General features: G+C 40.3%; 1 protein-coding gene across 1 annotated transcript in view; it reads left to right on the top strand.

Annotated features, from left to right (window-relative positions):
• The first annotated feature begins 307 nt into the window (after positions 1-307).
• The window catches only part of GALNTL6 (polypeptide N-acetylgalactosaminyltransferase like 6), a 427406-nt gene continuing 414157 nt past the window's right edge, over positions 308-13556 (top strand). Inside the window, exon 1 of the mRNA XM_064710656.1 lies at positions 308-742. Coding sequence (XP_064566726.1) covers positions 605-742 — 138 coding nt within the window. The 5' untranslated portion in view covers positions 308-604. The remainder of the gene's footprint in view (positions 743-13556) is intronic.

Genomic DNA, 13556 nt, shown 5'->3' with positions numbered 1-13556 from the left:
CCAGCCCTCTTCTCCCGTTTTTTGGGTTGTGGCTTTTTTTGTTTTTGTTTTTTTTTTCGAAGTCTTGCTTAGCAAATTGCGCGTGATGAGCTCATGATGCCGCGCCCCCCCCGCCCAGGCTGGGGCAGGCAGGGGGACGTGAGGCGGGCGGGCGCGGCCAGCGGCGGGGGCTCTGCGCGGCCGGGAAGAGGGGGAGCTCTCGGTCCCACGCTGTTTACTGGACTCGGGTTGTGAGGCTTTTCTCTCCCTTTTTTTTTTTTTTTTTAATATATATATGTATATTTATTTATTTATCGCCCCCGTCCCGCTGCGTGGCGGGCTGTTTGCCGCTCTGTTCGCAGGTGGATCCATGCGCTCCCCCAAGAGCGGCTCCGCCGCCGCGCAGCGCCGCGCCGGGGCGGGGGGAGCGGCCGCCAGGTTCGGCCCCGCCGCCGCCGCTGCGGGGGGCGGCCCCGCCCGGGCTCCGGGTGGGCAGGCGTGAGGCGGGCGAAGTTTCTGCGCGGCGCCGGGCCCCTCCGAGGGACTGCGGGCAGGGACGAGCCTGGCCCCGCGGTGCTGGGGGAGCTGACACCGCCGCCGCCAGCAGAGCAGCCCGGCTTTGGCCATGAAGAGGAAACAGAAGAGGTTTCTGCAAATGACGCTGCTCTTCACCGCGGCTCTGATTTTCCTGCCTGACATCGGCCTCTGGTCTCTGTACAAGGAGAAGCACCTGGTGAAGCCGCCCGAAGCCGCCGAGCCGCAGGTAGGTGCGGCGCCGCCCGGAGCGCAGCCCCGGGGCAGGGCAGGGCGCAGCCGCCCTCGGGCACGGCCCCGGTCTCGCCCCTGCGGGGCCCGGCTGCGGCCCGGGGCGGCAGCGGCAGCACGTGTGTGCCTGTCCGAGCGCCGCGCCCGAGAGAAAGTTGTGAGAGCATCTGAGCCTGCCTTCCCCGGCAAGGGCGAGGGGTGAGCCGCACGGAGGCTGTCTCTGAAATTAGGAGGACGTGGGATTTTGTGCGTTGGTGAGCTGAATGTGATGCTGGGCTCTAATTTTCATTACAAGAAGTGGAGGTTTTAGTGCAACTTTTTGTTTGCCTGCCTCTCTGCAATACTTCTCGAACGGGTGTGTGGCTATAGGTCCACTGAAATTGATGAGGTCCATGTAGATGTCTTACCACCGAGATTTTTTGTTTCTTCTTCTGTTGTAAATTCGACAGAAGGGACTGGCGGATTTTTTTTTGCTCTTCTGAATATTACTATTGTGACCTGATGCTGCAACGCTGTGTTTAACTGCTTGTCAGACTGATGTCACAAAGAACTTTCAAATATTTTCAGTTTACAGTTTTCTCGATCACTGTTATTAATAAGAGCAGTTGACATAAGCTGTTTTTTGCTCGAGTTATTCTTCAGCTTGATGGGTTTATGTATGGCTCATAAATCACAGTATGACCTGCATTAAGTGAAGTTTAGTTTTAAGGAGTTGTTGTAATGCACTTCTTTATAACCCTGCCTGTAATTTACCAAAGCTTGTGTTTGTTCTGTTGAACAGTACAATGCTCCTACACTGTAATTGTCAGTGTAATTTAAATGTAACATGAATGTTTCATAGATCATTGGTAAGAAATTGCAGGATAGTATATTGCTTTAGCTTGTTTACCACTTACATAGCCTTCACATTAGAGTGTATTAGATGGCATCATATATCATTTTAGTGTATTAGTAGCCTTCATTTCAAGGGTCATCACCCATGTGTGGTCAATGGCTTCAATTGAGCAATAACATATTTGATTCTTTGTTAATAAGGGTATCCATTACAGAAGTTAGTCCTCCAAAGTGTCGTAACTTTGGTTAATGAAATATGCTGAATGTTATTAGAGGAGGAAGTTAAGGATAGCTTCTTAATTTGAAGCTTACTTTATGTTTCCATGGGTTTTAAAATGCAATAGGTGTCGGGTGCTAAAATTTAGTTGGAAGTAATTTCTGCTGAAAGAAAATTATGCATGATCATAAGTGTCTGTCATTAGTGTACAAGGTGCACTCTGCAGTCTTTGCAGCTTCTAATTTACTTTGTGACTTAGGAAATCTAAGGTATTCAATGCAAGAAATTATTTCCATGTGTGCTGCATGGCTCTTTAGAACACACATGCCTTGAAGAAATTTCTAATGTTCAAGAGTGTTCTCCAAGTAGAACATGATTTAATAACACTGAAAGGGAGCTTTTTTGTTAAAAAAAAAAAAAAAAAAGGTTCTGGATAAAGTGGTGTAAGACATAGATGCTAAGCCATATGTCAAGGACTAGTGAGGCTTTCTAATGAGACCCCCCAAAAATTTTTCATTCTGAGTTTTCTGAAAAGGTCTTTTTGCTACCTTCCTTTTTTCTCTCCCCCCTTTTTTCCCCCTTCCCTTTTCTCCCAGTCTGAATACTAATTGAACAGTAATAGGACTGTTTAATGGAAAAACAGTAAAAATGAGCAGTGAAACTTTGAACCTTACAGCTGACTCTAATGTAATTCTGTTATCACGGTAAGTATTGAAATCATATTGGCAATGTCATTACCCAGTGAGGGTGGAAGGTTGAAGTACAGACAAGTAATGCAATTAAGTTACTTATGTCTTTTGATGTGCACTTTATAACCCAAAATATTTACAAGCAACAGGGATTGAAATACAAGTTTGAGTTCAACTCCCTGAAATATAAAGAAAATTGTAAGACATTTTGCAACTACCCCTAGAAATGAGGGTAGTTTCTTTCATACTAGGAAAGACTGCATTAGAAATAGTATCCTAGTAGAAATGTAACTTCTTTTTCCCTATTAAGTTAGTAGCAGGTGAAAGAATTTAAACACTCAGCACAGTTATTCTTTGCCCTTCAGGTATTCAATTTCTTGATACTTTGTGTGACTTAAGGCAAGTTTAGAGGTCAGTCCTACTGAAACTGCAGCAGACTTTTTTTATATATTCTAAGATTGTGTTAGGTAACAAAGGTATGTGTGTAGAGTCAGCACATCATGCTAGTGTTGTGCATTTGGACTGTTTTGGTGCGTCCTGACCATGGCAGAGAGGCAGAGCTGTCTGTGGCTTCAATAATTTAGTTACAGCTGGAATGGTTTTGCCTTCGTGAGTAAATTGAGTGTCTAGTTGGTATTCTGACCCTGACAGTAGTGTTTATAAATGTGCCATCTTGTTTTAAGAACAATTAAGTTCATGTTAGAGATCATCAGGTGGTTTTGAGGAGATGGCGTGGTGAAATGATGTTTTGACTACTTATAAATTAAGCTTTCCCATTCATTGCTGAAACAAACATCCCCAGCCTTCCCTGTGAATGAGGGCTCTGCCAGCCTCTCCCACCACCTCAGCTGCTTGCCATAGCGCCACAGTGAGGGAGGGATGGAAGCCTGATGGAGCAGGTATTGATATCTGACAGCAGTGAGCAGAGGAGCTGTTCAAAAGCAGTCCACAAGGCAAAAATAGTCTGTTTCTATCAATGGTAGAACAGTGTCCCCTGGGGACTGTGTCATTTCCCAAGCCTAGAAGAGGCACTTGCGTTCTTTACAGCTCTCTAGAAATTCTTAACTAAGAATTCCAGCAAACTAAGTTGACTTTTTTTTTGTGAAAATAGTGCTGCAATAAGTTACATAAGATTTTTTTTTTGTTGTTGTTCTGCAAATTCTGTTTCTGAGTAGAGGAGCTCTTTAGGAAAAATTGAAAAATGAGAAGATGATACAGCTGTGATTTCAGACAACATTAATGATTTTGATCATTACAAAATTGAGCTTTACATTAATTCTATATGCATAATTAATCTCTATAAACCTTTGTTTCATAGAAACTTTTTAAAGCTATCATGTTTTCACTTGAGAACTTGATAGGCTTGATTTTTGTATTTTGGTTATTGTTATTTACTTCTGGTTTATCATATTATTTAAAGTGAAGCTTCAAGGATAAATGTACATTTAAAGGTTCTGAGTTTTGTGGTGCAACAAGATTTCTATAAAATACAGATTGACATGAATGGTAGACTCAAGGGAAAAAAATATAGTTTATTTCTAGTTTAATCTTTCTAAGACTGCCTTCCTTGCTATACTGTGTGAATAAGGGAAATAGAACAGGGTATTTCTATTGCCTTTTTTAAAAAGAAGTCTTAGAAATTCCTTAAAACATTATGGTGTCCTTGAGGTTTGATTAAAATTTTTGCAGTTAGTTTAACTTTGGAGGGGGGGGGAGTTTGTTTGTTTTGTCATTGGGATATTATGTATGTGATGTAAGTATCTTTTCTGATCTTTTGATAAAATTCCTAGACCAGGTGTATGGATACCAAGTTATACTGGTAAAACTTTTAACTTCAGTTTTGTTTTCTATGGAGGAAAAGCAGCAATTTAATGCAACTGGTGGGATGTAATCCTGGTTATCTCATCCCATCTAAAGTTAGCGCTACTTTGTTGGGCTACAGTAAGGCTTTAGCCTTGTCTGTTCATACATTGTCAGTATACGAAGCATAACTTTGTGTAAAAGTACCAAATTTCTTGCAGCAGTTTTCCAGTGTCTGTTATGTAGGTATTGTGATACATTTCTTTCTGTCCCCTCTGTATGGGAGCCAGTGTGGGTGATGACTGAAAGGAGGGCAGTCTAGTGAAGTGACCCCTAGTATATTTCAACTTCATTTTCTATTTTTTTTCATTTGTCACATCCCTGCTTCCTGGTGTCAAACCTCCTTGCTTATAACTGAATTGAACAGCAGCATCTCTTAGTAACAGATGCTCTGTAGTACTTACAGGTGTCTTACTGGAATGCTTTATTATGTGTAAAGTAAGGAAAGAAGGTAGATTTCTGGCTTTGTTTCACATATGCTCTGGTATTTTTTTTATTTTCGTGCATGCATGGTGTCCAGAACAAAGAGCAAAAGCTGTGCTATGAGGGGGGGAACATTATTCCATGGGATAGTCATGGAGCTCTCTTTCCACTGTCCTGTGGAGCCTGTGCTGGTTGGCTCCAATATTATACTTTTCTCATGGGATAGCGAGGTATGGATTTAAATGAACTCCTTAGGATAAGGAGAAATTAGTCCTTACAAATCCTAGGCCTCTATTGTAGCTGGCAAACAGGCACAAAATTGACTTACTAAGCTCGGTGGTTATGAAAGAAGCGACTTTGTCTTCTGAATCCAAAAAGCAACTTCGGCCTGAGTTCTGTCTTGCAAACAGCCATTAGTTTCTGAAGTCTGTGAAAGAAGTGAAAATTTAAATTTACCCCAGAATGCAGTGTTTCCTGCTGTTTAGCACACAGGTTTTGATAATCATAAATTTTCCAGGACAGTTAACCCTATCAACTCACTATTGATGCCAGCAAAGTACAAAGCTTGGGTTGGTGAATTCTGTTTCTGGTGCATAAAAGCAGCATCTTGAGAACACAAGTTTCTTTCTCCCCCCCAACCCACCCCCAGATTTTTTTCCCTTGCTTTTCTGGTTGATCTCAACAGCTGCAAAATCTTGTACAAAATATGGTTTGGTAAGGACATAAATATACACCTATTTTCTATTATTACACTCTTAGGACACTGTCAGTTACTTCTGTATTTAGTTCCACTGTCTCAATTATTTACCTTTGCTTTCACCACAAACTTATGAGGCAGGAGAATTTTGTTTCTCTTTAGCAGAGGAGTAAGCAAAGTATAGAGTGACAAACAGGCTCAAGTCTACAAAAGTAGCTGCTTGACTGCTGCTGACATTTATTTCTACTATTTTGGGAGAATACCTGTCAGACCATAGAAAATACTGATAATATGAAGCCTCAGTTTCTCTGGTCAGTTTCTCTTCATGTGCTGTTCCAAGAAAGTAATTGTTTCTCTCCTCAGAGCAGCAGCTGGACCTGTTGTGTTCAATACTCATATTTATTTTTTTAAATTTATTAATGGTCCTGTTAATTGCTCTGCTGATTGCTGTGCTGGTGTGTCAGCTCCAAGAGTCCTTGTACCTGGCGTGACAAAACAGAGTTTAGTGCCTTAAACTGCAGAGCATTGGCAACCTGAGTTTGCCCTTTAGGTGTTTTAAGTCACACAATTAACACTTATGTAATTCAGTTCTTTTACCTAAATTGTTCATGTATCATCTCATTCCCTTGTATATATTGGAGCCTATTGATGAAAATATAATTTGATTTCTAAAACCTTTGTTACTTTACTGCCAAAAATAGTATTGTGTCTTAAAACAGTGTGCTTCTGTTGTATTCAGTATACTAGAGGGAGCCCTCCTGTGGTTAATTTAATACCTATCAATTTTCAGGAGTGTTACTAAATAGAGTGTATCTTACAGGATAAAATAGACTGGTTTGGGTATTTAATTTTCTTTCTATTTAACTCAGCATTTTTAATGCATTTCAGCTAATTTATTGTGCATAGTCATTTTGGCTTAATCCAAATCAAAACATATGATCAAGAAACCTCAGTGCAAGACTCTTGGACTTGTAGAAAGGCTGCTGTGACAAAGGGGATTCCATGGCTGTATTGAAGCAATGGGGTGCAAAATTGCTCAGTTATGAAGGGGGATACCCAAGCTATGTTTTGTCCTCCCAGTGGGATGAGATGCTCAGTTCTTTCTTAAAGTTCCACATCTCCCTGTGTAGGCAATTTCTCTTGTGTCTGGCTGTGAAGGATTGCAGTGGAACTATAGGTGGTCCTGGTCAGGAGCCAGACTGCACTGTGTGTGCTGTGTGTGTAGGCAGGTGTCTGTTCACACAAAGAAGAAAGAACAATTCAGCTTTTCTCTTGTTTTTAATGATCAGACAGGTAACTTATGGTCTTTGTTTATCAATATGCTGATGCACACATTTATAGCAATTGACTGCTGCAAAACTGTGTGTGTACTGACTGCTTTGATGGATTTGGGCCAGGAGCAGACATCTTGGCTACTTTAAATTAGTCTGGAAAAAATTAATTCAAAGATCAACAAGTTAAATGCAATGCAACTCAGGAATCCCAAACTAAAAATTCTGCCTGTATTGTAAATGTTCCTCATGGTCAAAAGACCAAATTGTGCAGACTGAAAGCAGTCCCATTCTTTTAATGTTTTTTTTAAAATGTGAAAAGGCTTCATCAGGAGATGGCAACCTCGGAACCTTAGTTGTGAGAATTCCAGTGTGTCATGTTTTAACTTTGGCAGGCAAGTAAGCACCACACCACTGTGCTCCCACTCCCATCTCAGTGGGATGGAGGAGAGTATCCAAAGGGTAAAAGTGAGAAAACTCGTGGGTTGAGGCAAAGACAGTTTAATAGGTAAAGCAAAAGCCCCACATGCAAGCAAAAAACACAGAATCAATTCACCTTTTCCCCTGGCAGGCAAGTGTTCAGCCTTCTCCAGGAAAGTTGGGCTCCATTGTGCATAACGGTTACTTGAGAAGACAAATGCCATCCTGACTCCTGTTGTCACCTCTTCCTTCAGTTTTATTGTGACTCTGATGCCATATGGTATAGCATATCCCCTTGCTTAGTTGTTTTCAGCTGTATCTTCTCCCAGCTTCCTGTTCAGCACCAGCCTCCTCACTGTCAGGGCAGTTTAAGAAGCAGGAAAACACCAATGCTGTGTAAGCCCTCCTCAGCACCAACAAAAACATCCCTGTGTTGTCAGCACTGTTTCCAGCACAAATCCAAAATACAGCCCCCGACCAGCGGCTGTGAGGAAAATTAATTTTATGCCATCTGCAATCAGCATGTAATGTAAATGTGTTTTTGAGGTCAAGTTCTGTAATGATTCATTTATTTCAACCTGATTTTGATAATTGTCACATTTGGAAGGGTTTCACTGTGATATTCTTGTCTGGGTAGTCTTATTCAAGACATGTCTTCAACAGAGAAACCCTTTCCTTGTTCTTTTTTTAAGAAACACCATGGGAGAGACCTGCTTGTGATTGTTTGCTCAAGAGGTAAAGAAGAGGAAGAAATCCTTTTGCAGGGATTTAGCAGGAATTCATGCTTGCTTTTCAAATTCTTTACCTTCATTTCCGTGATTTTCACACATTTTTCTGTGACATGGCTCCAAGTCTATGCAAACAGCCAGTGATCCAAGTCAGCTATTTAGTCACCAAACTAATAACAAAGAGAATTGCAGGAACAAAAATGATGAAGTGTATGTCCAGCTAACATAGAAATATCTAGGCCGCAATATCCCACTCTCTTCTGGCTGCTTGTACTCCACAGGGCCAGAGCTGTCATGTTTCTGTTCAAGGTCATGTTTCACAGGGACAATGTTTCCTTATGCTGTCATTTTAAGATCTCTTGGCAGATACTGTTGAAGGAAATTCCTATTATATCTTTCTCTGGTTGAATCCTATTTATTGAACACCTCTGCCCTTAGGAAGCAATCACTAGCTGAAATATGAGGCTTTCTTGTCACATGTGGATTTAACAGATAACTACAGCATCCATTTCCACACCAGCACCTCCAGCTGTTGGTTACCTTCCCCTGCCCAAAATTTTCAGCCAAATCCCTGATGACAGTACACAATGGTATTTGACAGATGCTTCATTGGATCATCTGAAACCACCTCAGAACAGGATAAGTCTGACTGCCAGACTTTTCTCTGAAGAAGCTGAAGAATATTTTTCTCTTGTCTTCAGAGACATGTGAACACTCACCCCTATGAGAGCTGTAGCAACAAGGAGTTTGGAGATTGGTGCCTCTGGCAGTGCCATGAATGTGCAGTGCCATGAAACTTGTCATGTTTGTTTCAACTGAGAGATACCGCATCCAGTGCAGTTTCCTGTGGGTTGACAGTTGTTGGTTTTTTTGTTTGTTTCTTTGTAATGTGAAATTTGCAGTGCAAATTGGATATAGTAGACTAGCAAATCTGGCCGGTATGACTTAAATGTTTCATTGATCAGTGATAAACCATTAATTCTGTGCTTAAGAAGCAGTGGCAATTGAACAGTTTTCTTCTTTGCTACACAGTGGTTTATGACAGCATGTGATACTGCTAAGAGATTTAGCTAGGTAGTGTAATTATCTAAACTAAAATTTTGTCAGGACACCAGTATGAGTACAAGGTGCTTTAGAAATTGGATTGCTCACTGAAGTGTGTAAGTGTAGATTTATCAGACTAACTTAAGGAGCTCATTTGCCTAAAGAAGCACAATTTTTCATACTTGTATTTAGAATAACAGATGTGTTTATTTAGAAAATTTTAGCCTGTGTACTTATTTTTGCTCTCTGTAAATAGTTTTCTATCAGTTGAGTACTAGGAGAAGGCAGGCAAACATTTAGGACAAGTAAGAATATCTCATAGCAGTCTATGACAAGTTCCATTTATAGATGAAGATGGGAAAGAGGAAGGAAAGACTCCTTGTGTCTCTGTTCAGAGCCAATGCCTGGGAAATACAGGCCCTGCAGTGTTAATGGCTTCTCTACTGTGAGATAAGTATTTTATCCCATATGTTTTTTCCTCACTGTGATTGAAATCTCCCAATTTAGCATTAGATAAAACAATTTGATGTCACAGGCAGTTGGTCTCTCTGTTTTTTCATCCAGTCCCTGGGCTGAAATTTGCAGTTGTAATCTAACTTTTGGGTGAAGTTTGTGTAACTTTGCTGAAACTTTTTGATTGTGTCCAAGGGAGCAAGGTCAAACAGTGCACATGGCCTAGAGGGGTTTGTGGTGTTTGCACCCACAAGAGATAGCTCCAGCAGGTACAGGCAACTGAAATACCCTCTGTGCAGATTGCCCTCATTCACCCTTGGCAAAACTTTGCTGGTCCCTGGCACAGCCTGCACAGATGCAGCAGTAGTTAGCCAGACATAATTACTAGATAACTTGAGGAGAGACTATAAATTGCACCAAATCTAGTGCTGATGCCCCATCCTGTTCTCCAGTTCTGAATTATCTGTCTTGAACAGAATTCATACATTGTCTAATGCAGTAGTTGACTTATTTAATAAGAGAGCACAATGCCTAATGTGCCTAATGTGGTTTTTCAGCGCTTGTTTTCAACATAGCAGCACACTTCCATCTCTTTCTGCTTTTTCTCTTTTTTATTTGCTTTTTCTTGGGGGGAAGCCCTCCACATTTCAGATTATTTAATGTTTTTGATATCCCACTTAGTTCCTGGGTAAATTACTGTATTGGAATGAGTTGTGTAAATTTTTTAGTTTGCTTTCTCTGTAGAGCAGTAGTTTCACATTAGCATGGAGAATGCACTTAAAAGATAGATTAATGCCATTCAACAAGCAGTATATTTATATTTTTCTCAGACTCTGATAAATGACTACATTTTGAGTTGCATTTGTTATGGGTACAAAATGAATGACAGACTTGAATGGATGCTGCTTTTACAAAATTGTTCAATATAAACTAAAGTGACATTCAAATTGCTGATCAAATTTTACAATTATGACACCAGTATAAAAATGTAAATTCAGAACTTTTATGACATTGAGCAACAAATTCTCCTCTAAAGTTACAGAATCATTAAAGACACAGCACAGATGAGAATAAAAAATACTTGTGATGGCTTCAAAAATTAGCAGGGAAAAAAGTTAAATACAAAAGTCTCACAGTGAAATATTCCTGCAGTATATGTGACCTGCGTTTCACATCAGATTAAATCTTTTCCAGCATCCTTGGCATAATTTCCAATAATGGTGAAGCAGTGGAAATTTCTCTAAGCACAAGGAGATGCTCCTCCATGGAGGTCATATTTTATTTTAAGTGATATTGTTTGAACTATGTTGAGAGGAGTGTGGTTTTATATCTCTATCTTCCCTAAAGTAATCCATTTCAGAAATACAAGAACAATGTAAGTGCAGCTAGAACAGATATATAAGCCTATGCTTTGCTAACATGAAAATGAAGTTGTGTTCACCTCCACCAACTGCTTATACTAATGGATTTTGAAATCTGCCATTTTTAGCAATGTAGGCAGACATGCCGTGTGATCAGAAGGGGCTTCAGAGGAGGACAGGAAACTTGCAGAATTCCATCAGGGAAAGCAGGAAAGCTGCAGAGGGATGGGAAATAAATTTGACTAGAAATAAGGTCCATTTCCTTCTGTAATCTTCCCCCATCTCCCCTGCCTTCTTCCTCCCTCAGGAAAGTGTGCACCAAGAGCAGTAAAGATGCTGAGATATTTAAACCCTTTTCACACAAAGTCTTGAGAGAAACCATTTGACAAAGTGTTGTTATTAACGTGAGACTTTCTGTTTCATTTTACTTGCTGTAAAACTGAGGTGGTTTCTAAGTGCTGGAGTGCATGTGCAGACCCCACAATTGTGCAGTCACTGAAGAGAAAGGTGTTTTCTTTGAAGCAACTTCAGTATGACCATGTGAGAGACATTTTTCTTCAGATGCAGAAGACTAACAACAGATGTATCCTTCAGAAGCAATGAAGAAAAAATGCATTTTATATTGGGAACAAGGAAATGGAGATGGCATCATGCTAAGCAGCAACCTGCTTCTGCATCTGGAATGGATGTGAATGACAAATGAACATGGGAGATTCTGCTGCTTTCAGATGAGACAATTTAGAGTAATTTTCTTCATAATTTTCTGGGGGCTGTGTTTTGGATTTGTGCTGAACACAGGGCTGATAATTTAGAGATGTTTTAGTTGTTGTTGAGCAGAGGTTGCACAGAGCCAAGGTCTTTTCTGCTGTTCATAGTGCCACGGTGGTGAGGAAGGTGGAGGGCTCGTGGGAGCTTGGGAGGAGACACAGCCAGAATGGGTGTCCCAGGATATTCCAGGCCATCTGGCATCGTGCTCAGTATATAAAGTGGAGAGAAGAAAGAGAAAGAGGAGCAGCATTTGAAGTGATGGTGTTTGTCTTTCCAGGTAACCATTAAATGTGATGGGGCCCTGCTCTCCTGGAGATGGCAGAGCACCTGCCTGCCCATGGGAAGCAGTGAATTAATTCCTTGTTTTGCTTTGCTTGTGTTCATGACTTTTTTGTTCTCTATGAACTGTCTTTATCTCAATCCATGAGTTCTCTATTTTTTATCCTTCCAAGTCTCTACCTGATCCTGCTGGTGGGAGAATGAGTGGCTGTGTGGGGCTTGGCTGCTGGGTAGAGTTAGACCATGGCAGAGAACAAGGCCAGGACTCTGCACTTCATAACCTCTTCAAAGACACAGATTTTAGAAAAACTTGCCACTTCTTTGTGTTGTAGAAATGTTTGTTCTGTCATCGATAAGAGTAAAATCTTTCTGAATTAAGTTTAAAACTAAAATTCAGCGAGACTTGAAACTCTTCTTCAATGCATTTTAAAGAAATTGTTAGTAGAATAGATTCCTCAGAGATAGTTGTTAGCATGGGTTTTGAGTTTTTCCTTTTACTTACATGTATATGTGTGTGTATGTGCACTCGTGTACATTTGTTTATGGGCAGAAGGTGAAGAGACCATCTTTGCTTCCTGCAGGGAGAGGGTATATATTTTTCTTAGTGTAGCATGCCAACAGTCTTGAGAGGAATAGAACAATTTTGTGAAAAACACTATGTGAATACATGAAGAAGCATATGTTAATGAGGATAAATTGGGCACAAATCTACAGTGCCTTTGGCATTTTTAAGTTGGGGTTTTTTTTAATAAATTTGGAGGTTTTTGTTTTTGTCTCTCATCCCTCTTTAAAAACAGATTGCATGTGGGCTGGCTTTATGTTCAGTTTTTGAACAGCCATAACTTCCAACAATCTACTGCATGTTTTTTCCTCCTCTACTTGAGAAGACTTGAAATCTGTAGTAAATAATGATGTTGGCTCATTTCATTTATGCCCTTGATTGTCTCCAGTCATTCCTGCTAGTCATGTCTACTCTTTAGACAGTGGACTCACATACAGATTTTTTTTATGTGTATGTTTGTTTAGGAAACCATAGACAAGATTGTTCAAAAATAACTTGCCCAAGGCTGCCATCCTTATAACACACTTTGCTAATCTCCTGGTCTCCTGGTATGTGTGATCAAAAATCAAACAACTGACCTTCTCTCCCATTTAGTAACCTTCTTCATATCACAGATTGATCTTCAATTTACTGATCTGGTTGTTCGAGAGACCAGCTACTATCTTTTAATAAAAATGGAGAAGCCGCCAGAATGTTAGAATGGAAGTGACAGGAAGGAAATATGTAAGCAATGAAAATATATACACCGAGGAAAATAATAAGAAAAATACAACTTGTCAAATACTCTTCTTGAATTTCCAAGTTGTGTTGTTGTTGTGTTTCCTATGCCTTCCCTTTCATGTTCGAATCTGTGTGTCTGGCATCTTTTAATATTATATAATGATTTTTTTAAATGCATACTGACTGCAACTTTGCTTCTCTCTTTTAATTTATTACAGCATATTAGTAAAGCTGCTTTGGAATACCCTGGATTAATGATGCATTTAAACTGTTTTAAAACAACCCTAGGCTAGGTCAATTATTGAAGTAATGCCAGCAAGGAATATTTTATTTTGATTGCAGTAAGCTCTTAGTTTTATGTTAACTGCATTGTACAAACATGACCTGTGGGCTTTTAATGTTACAGTGAATTGGAAACGTGAATAAAGCATGCTTTGCATTTGCAAGGAGCAACCTAACTCTCCTTGAGAGGAGAGTCTAGCTTGT

This window comes from Zonotrichia leucophrys, chromosome 4, assembly GCF_028769735.1.
Source record: "Zonotrichia leucophrys gambelii isolate GWCS_2022_RI chromosome 4, RI_Zleu_2.0, whole genome shotgun sequence".
Taxonomy (NCBI): domain Eukaryota; kingdom Metazoa; phylum Chordata; class Aves; order Passeriformes; family Passerellidae; genus Zonotrichia; species Zonotrichia leucophrys.
Note: the sequence above shows the minus strand (reverse complement) of the source record. Positions and strands in the feature narration are given on the sequence as shown.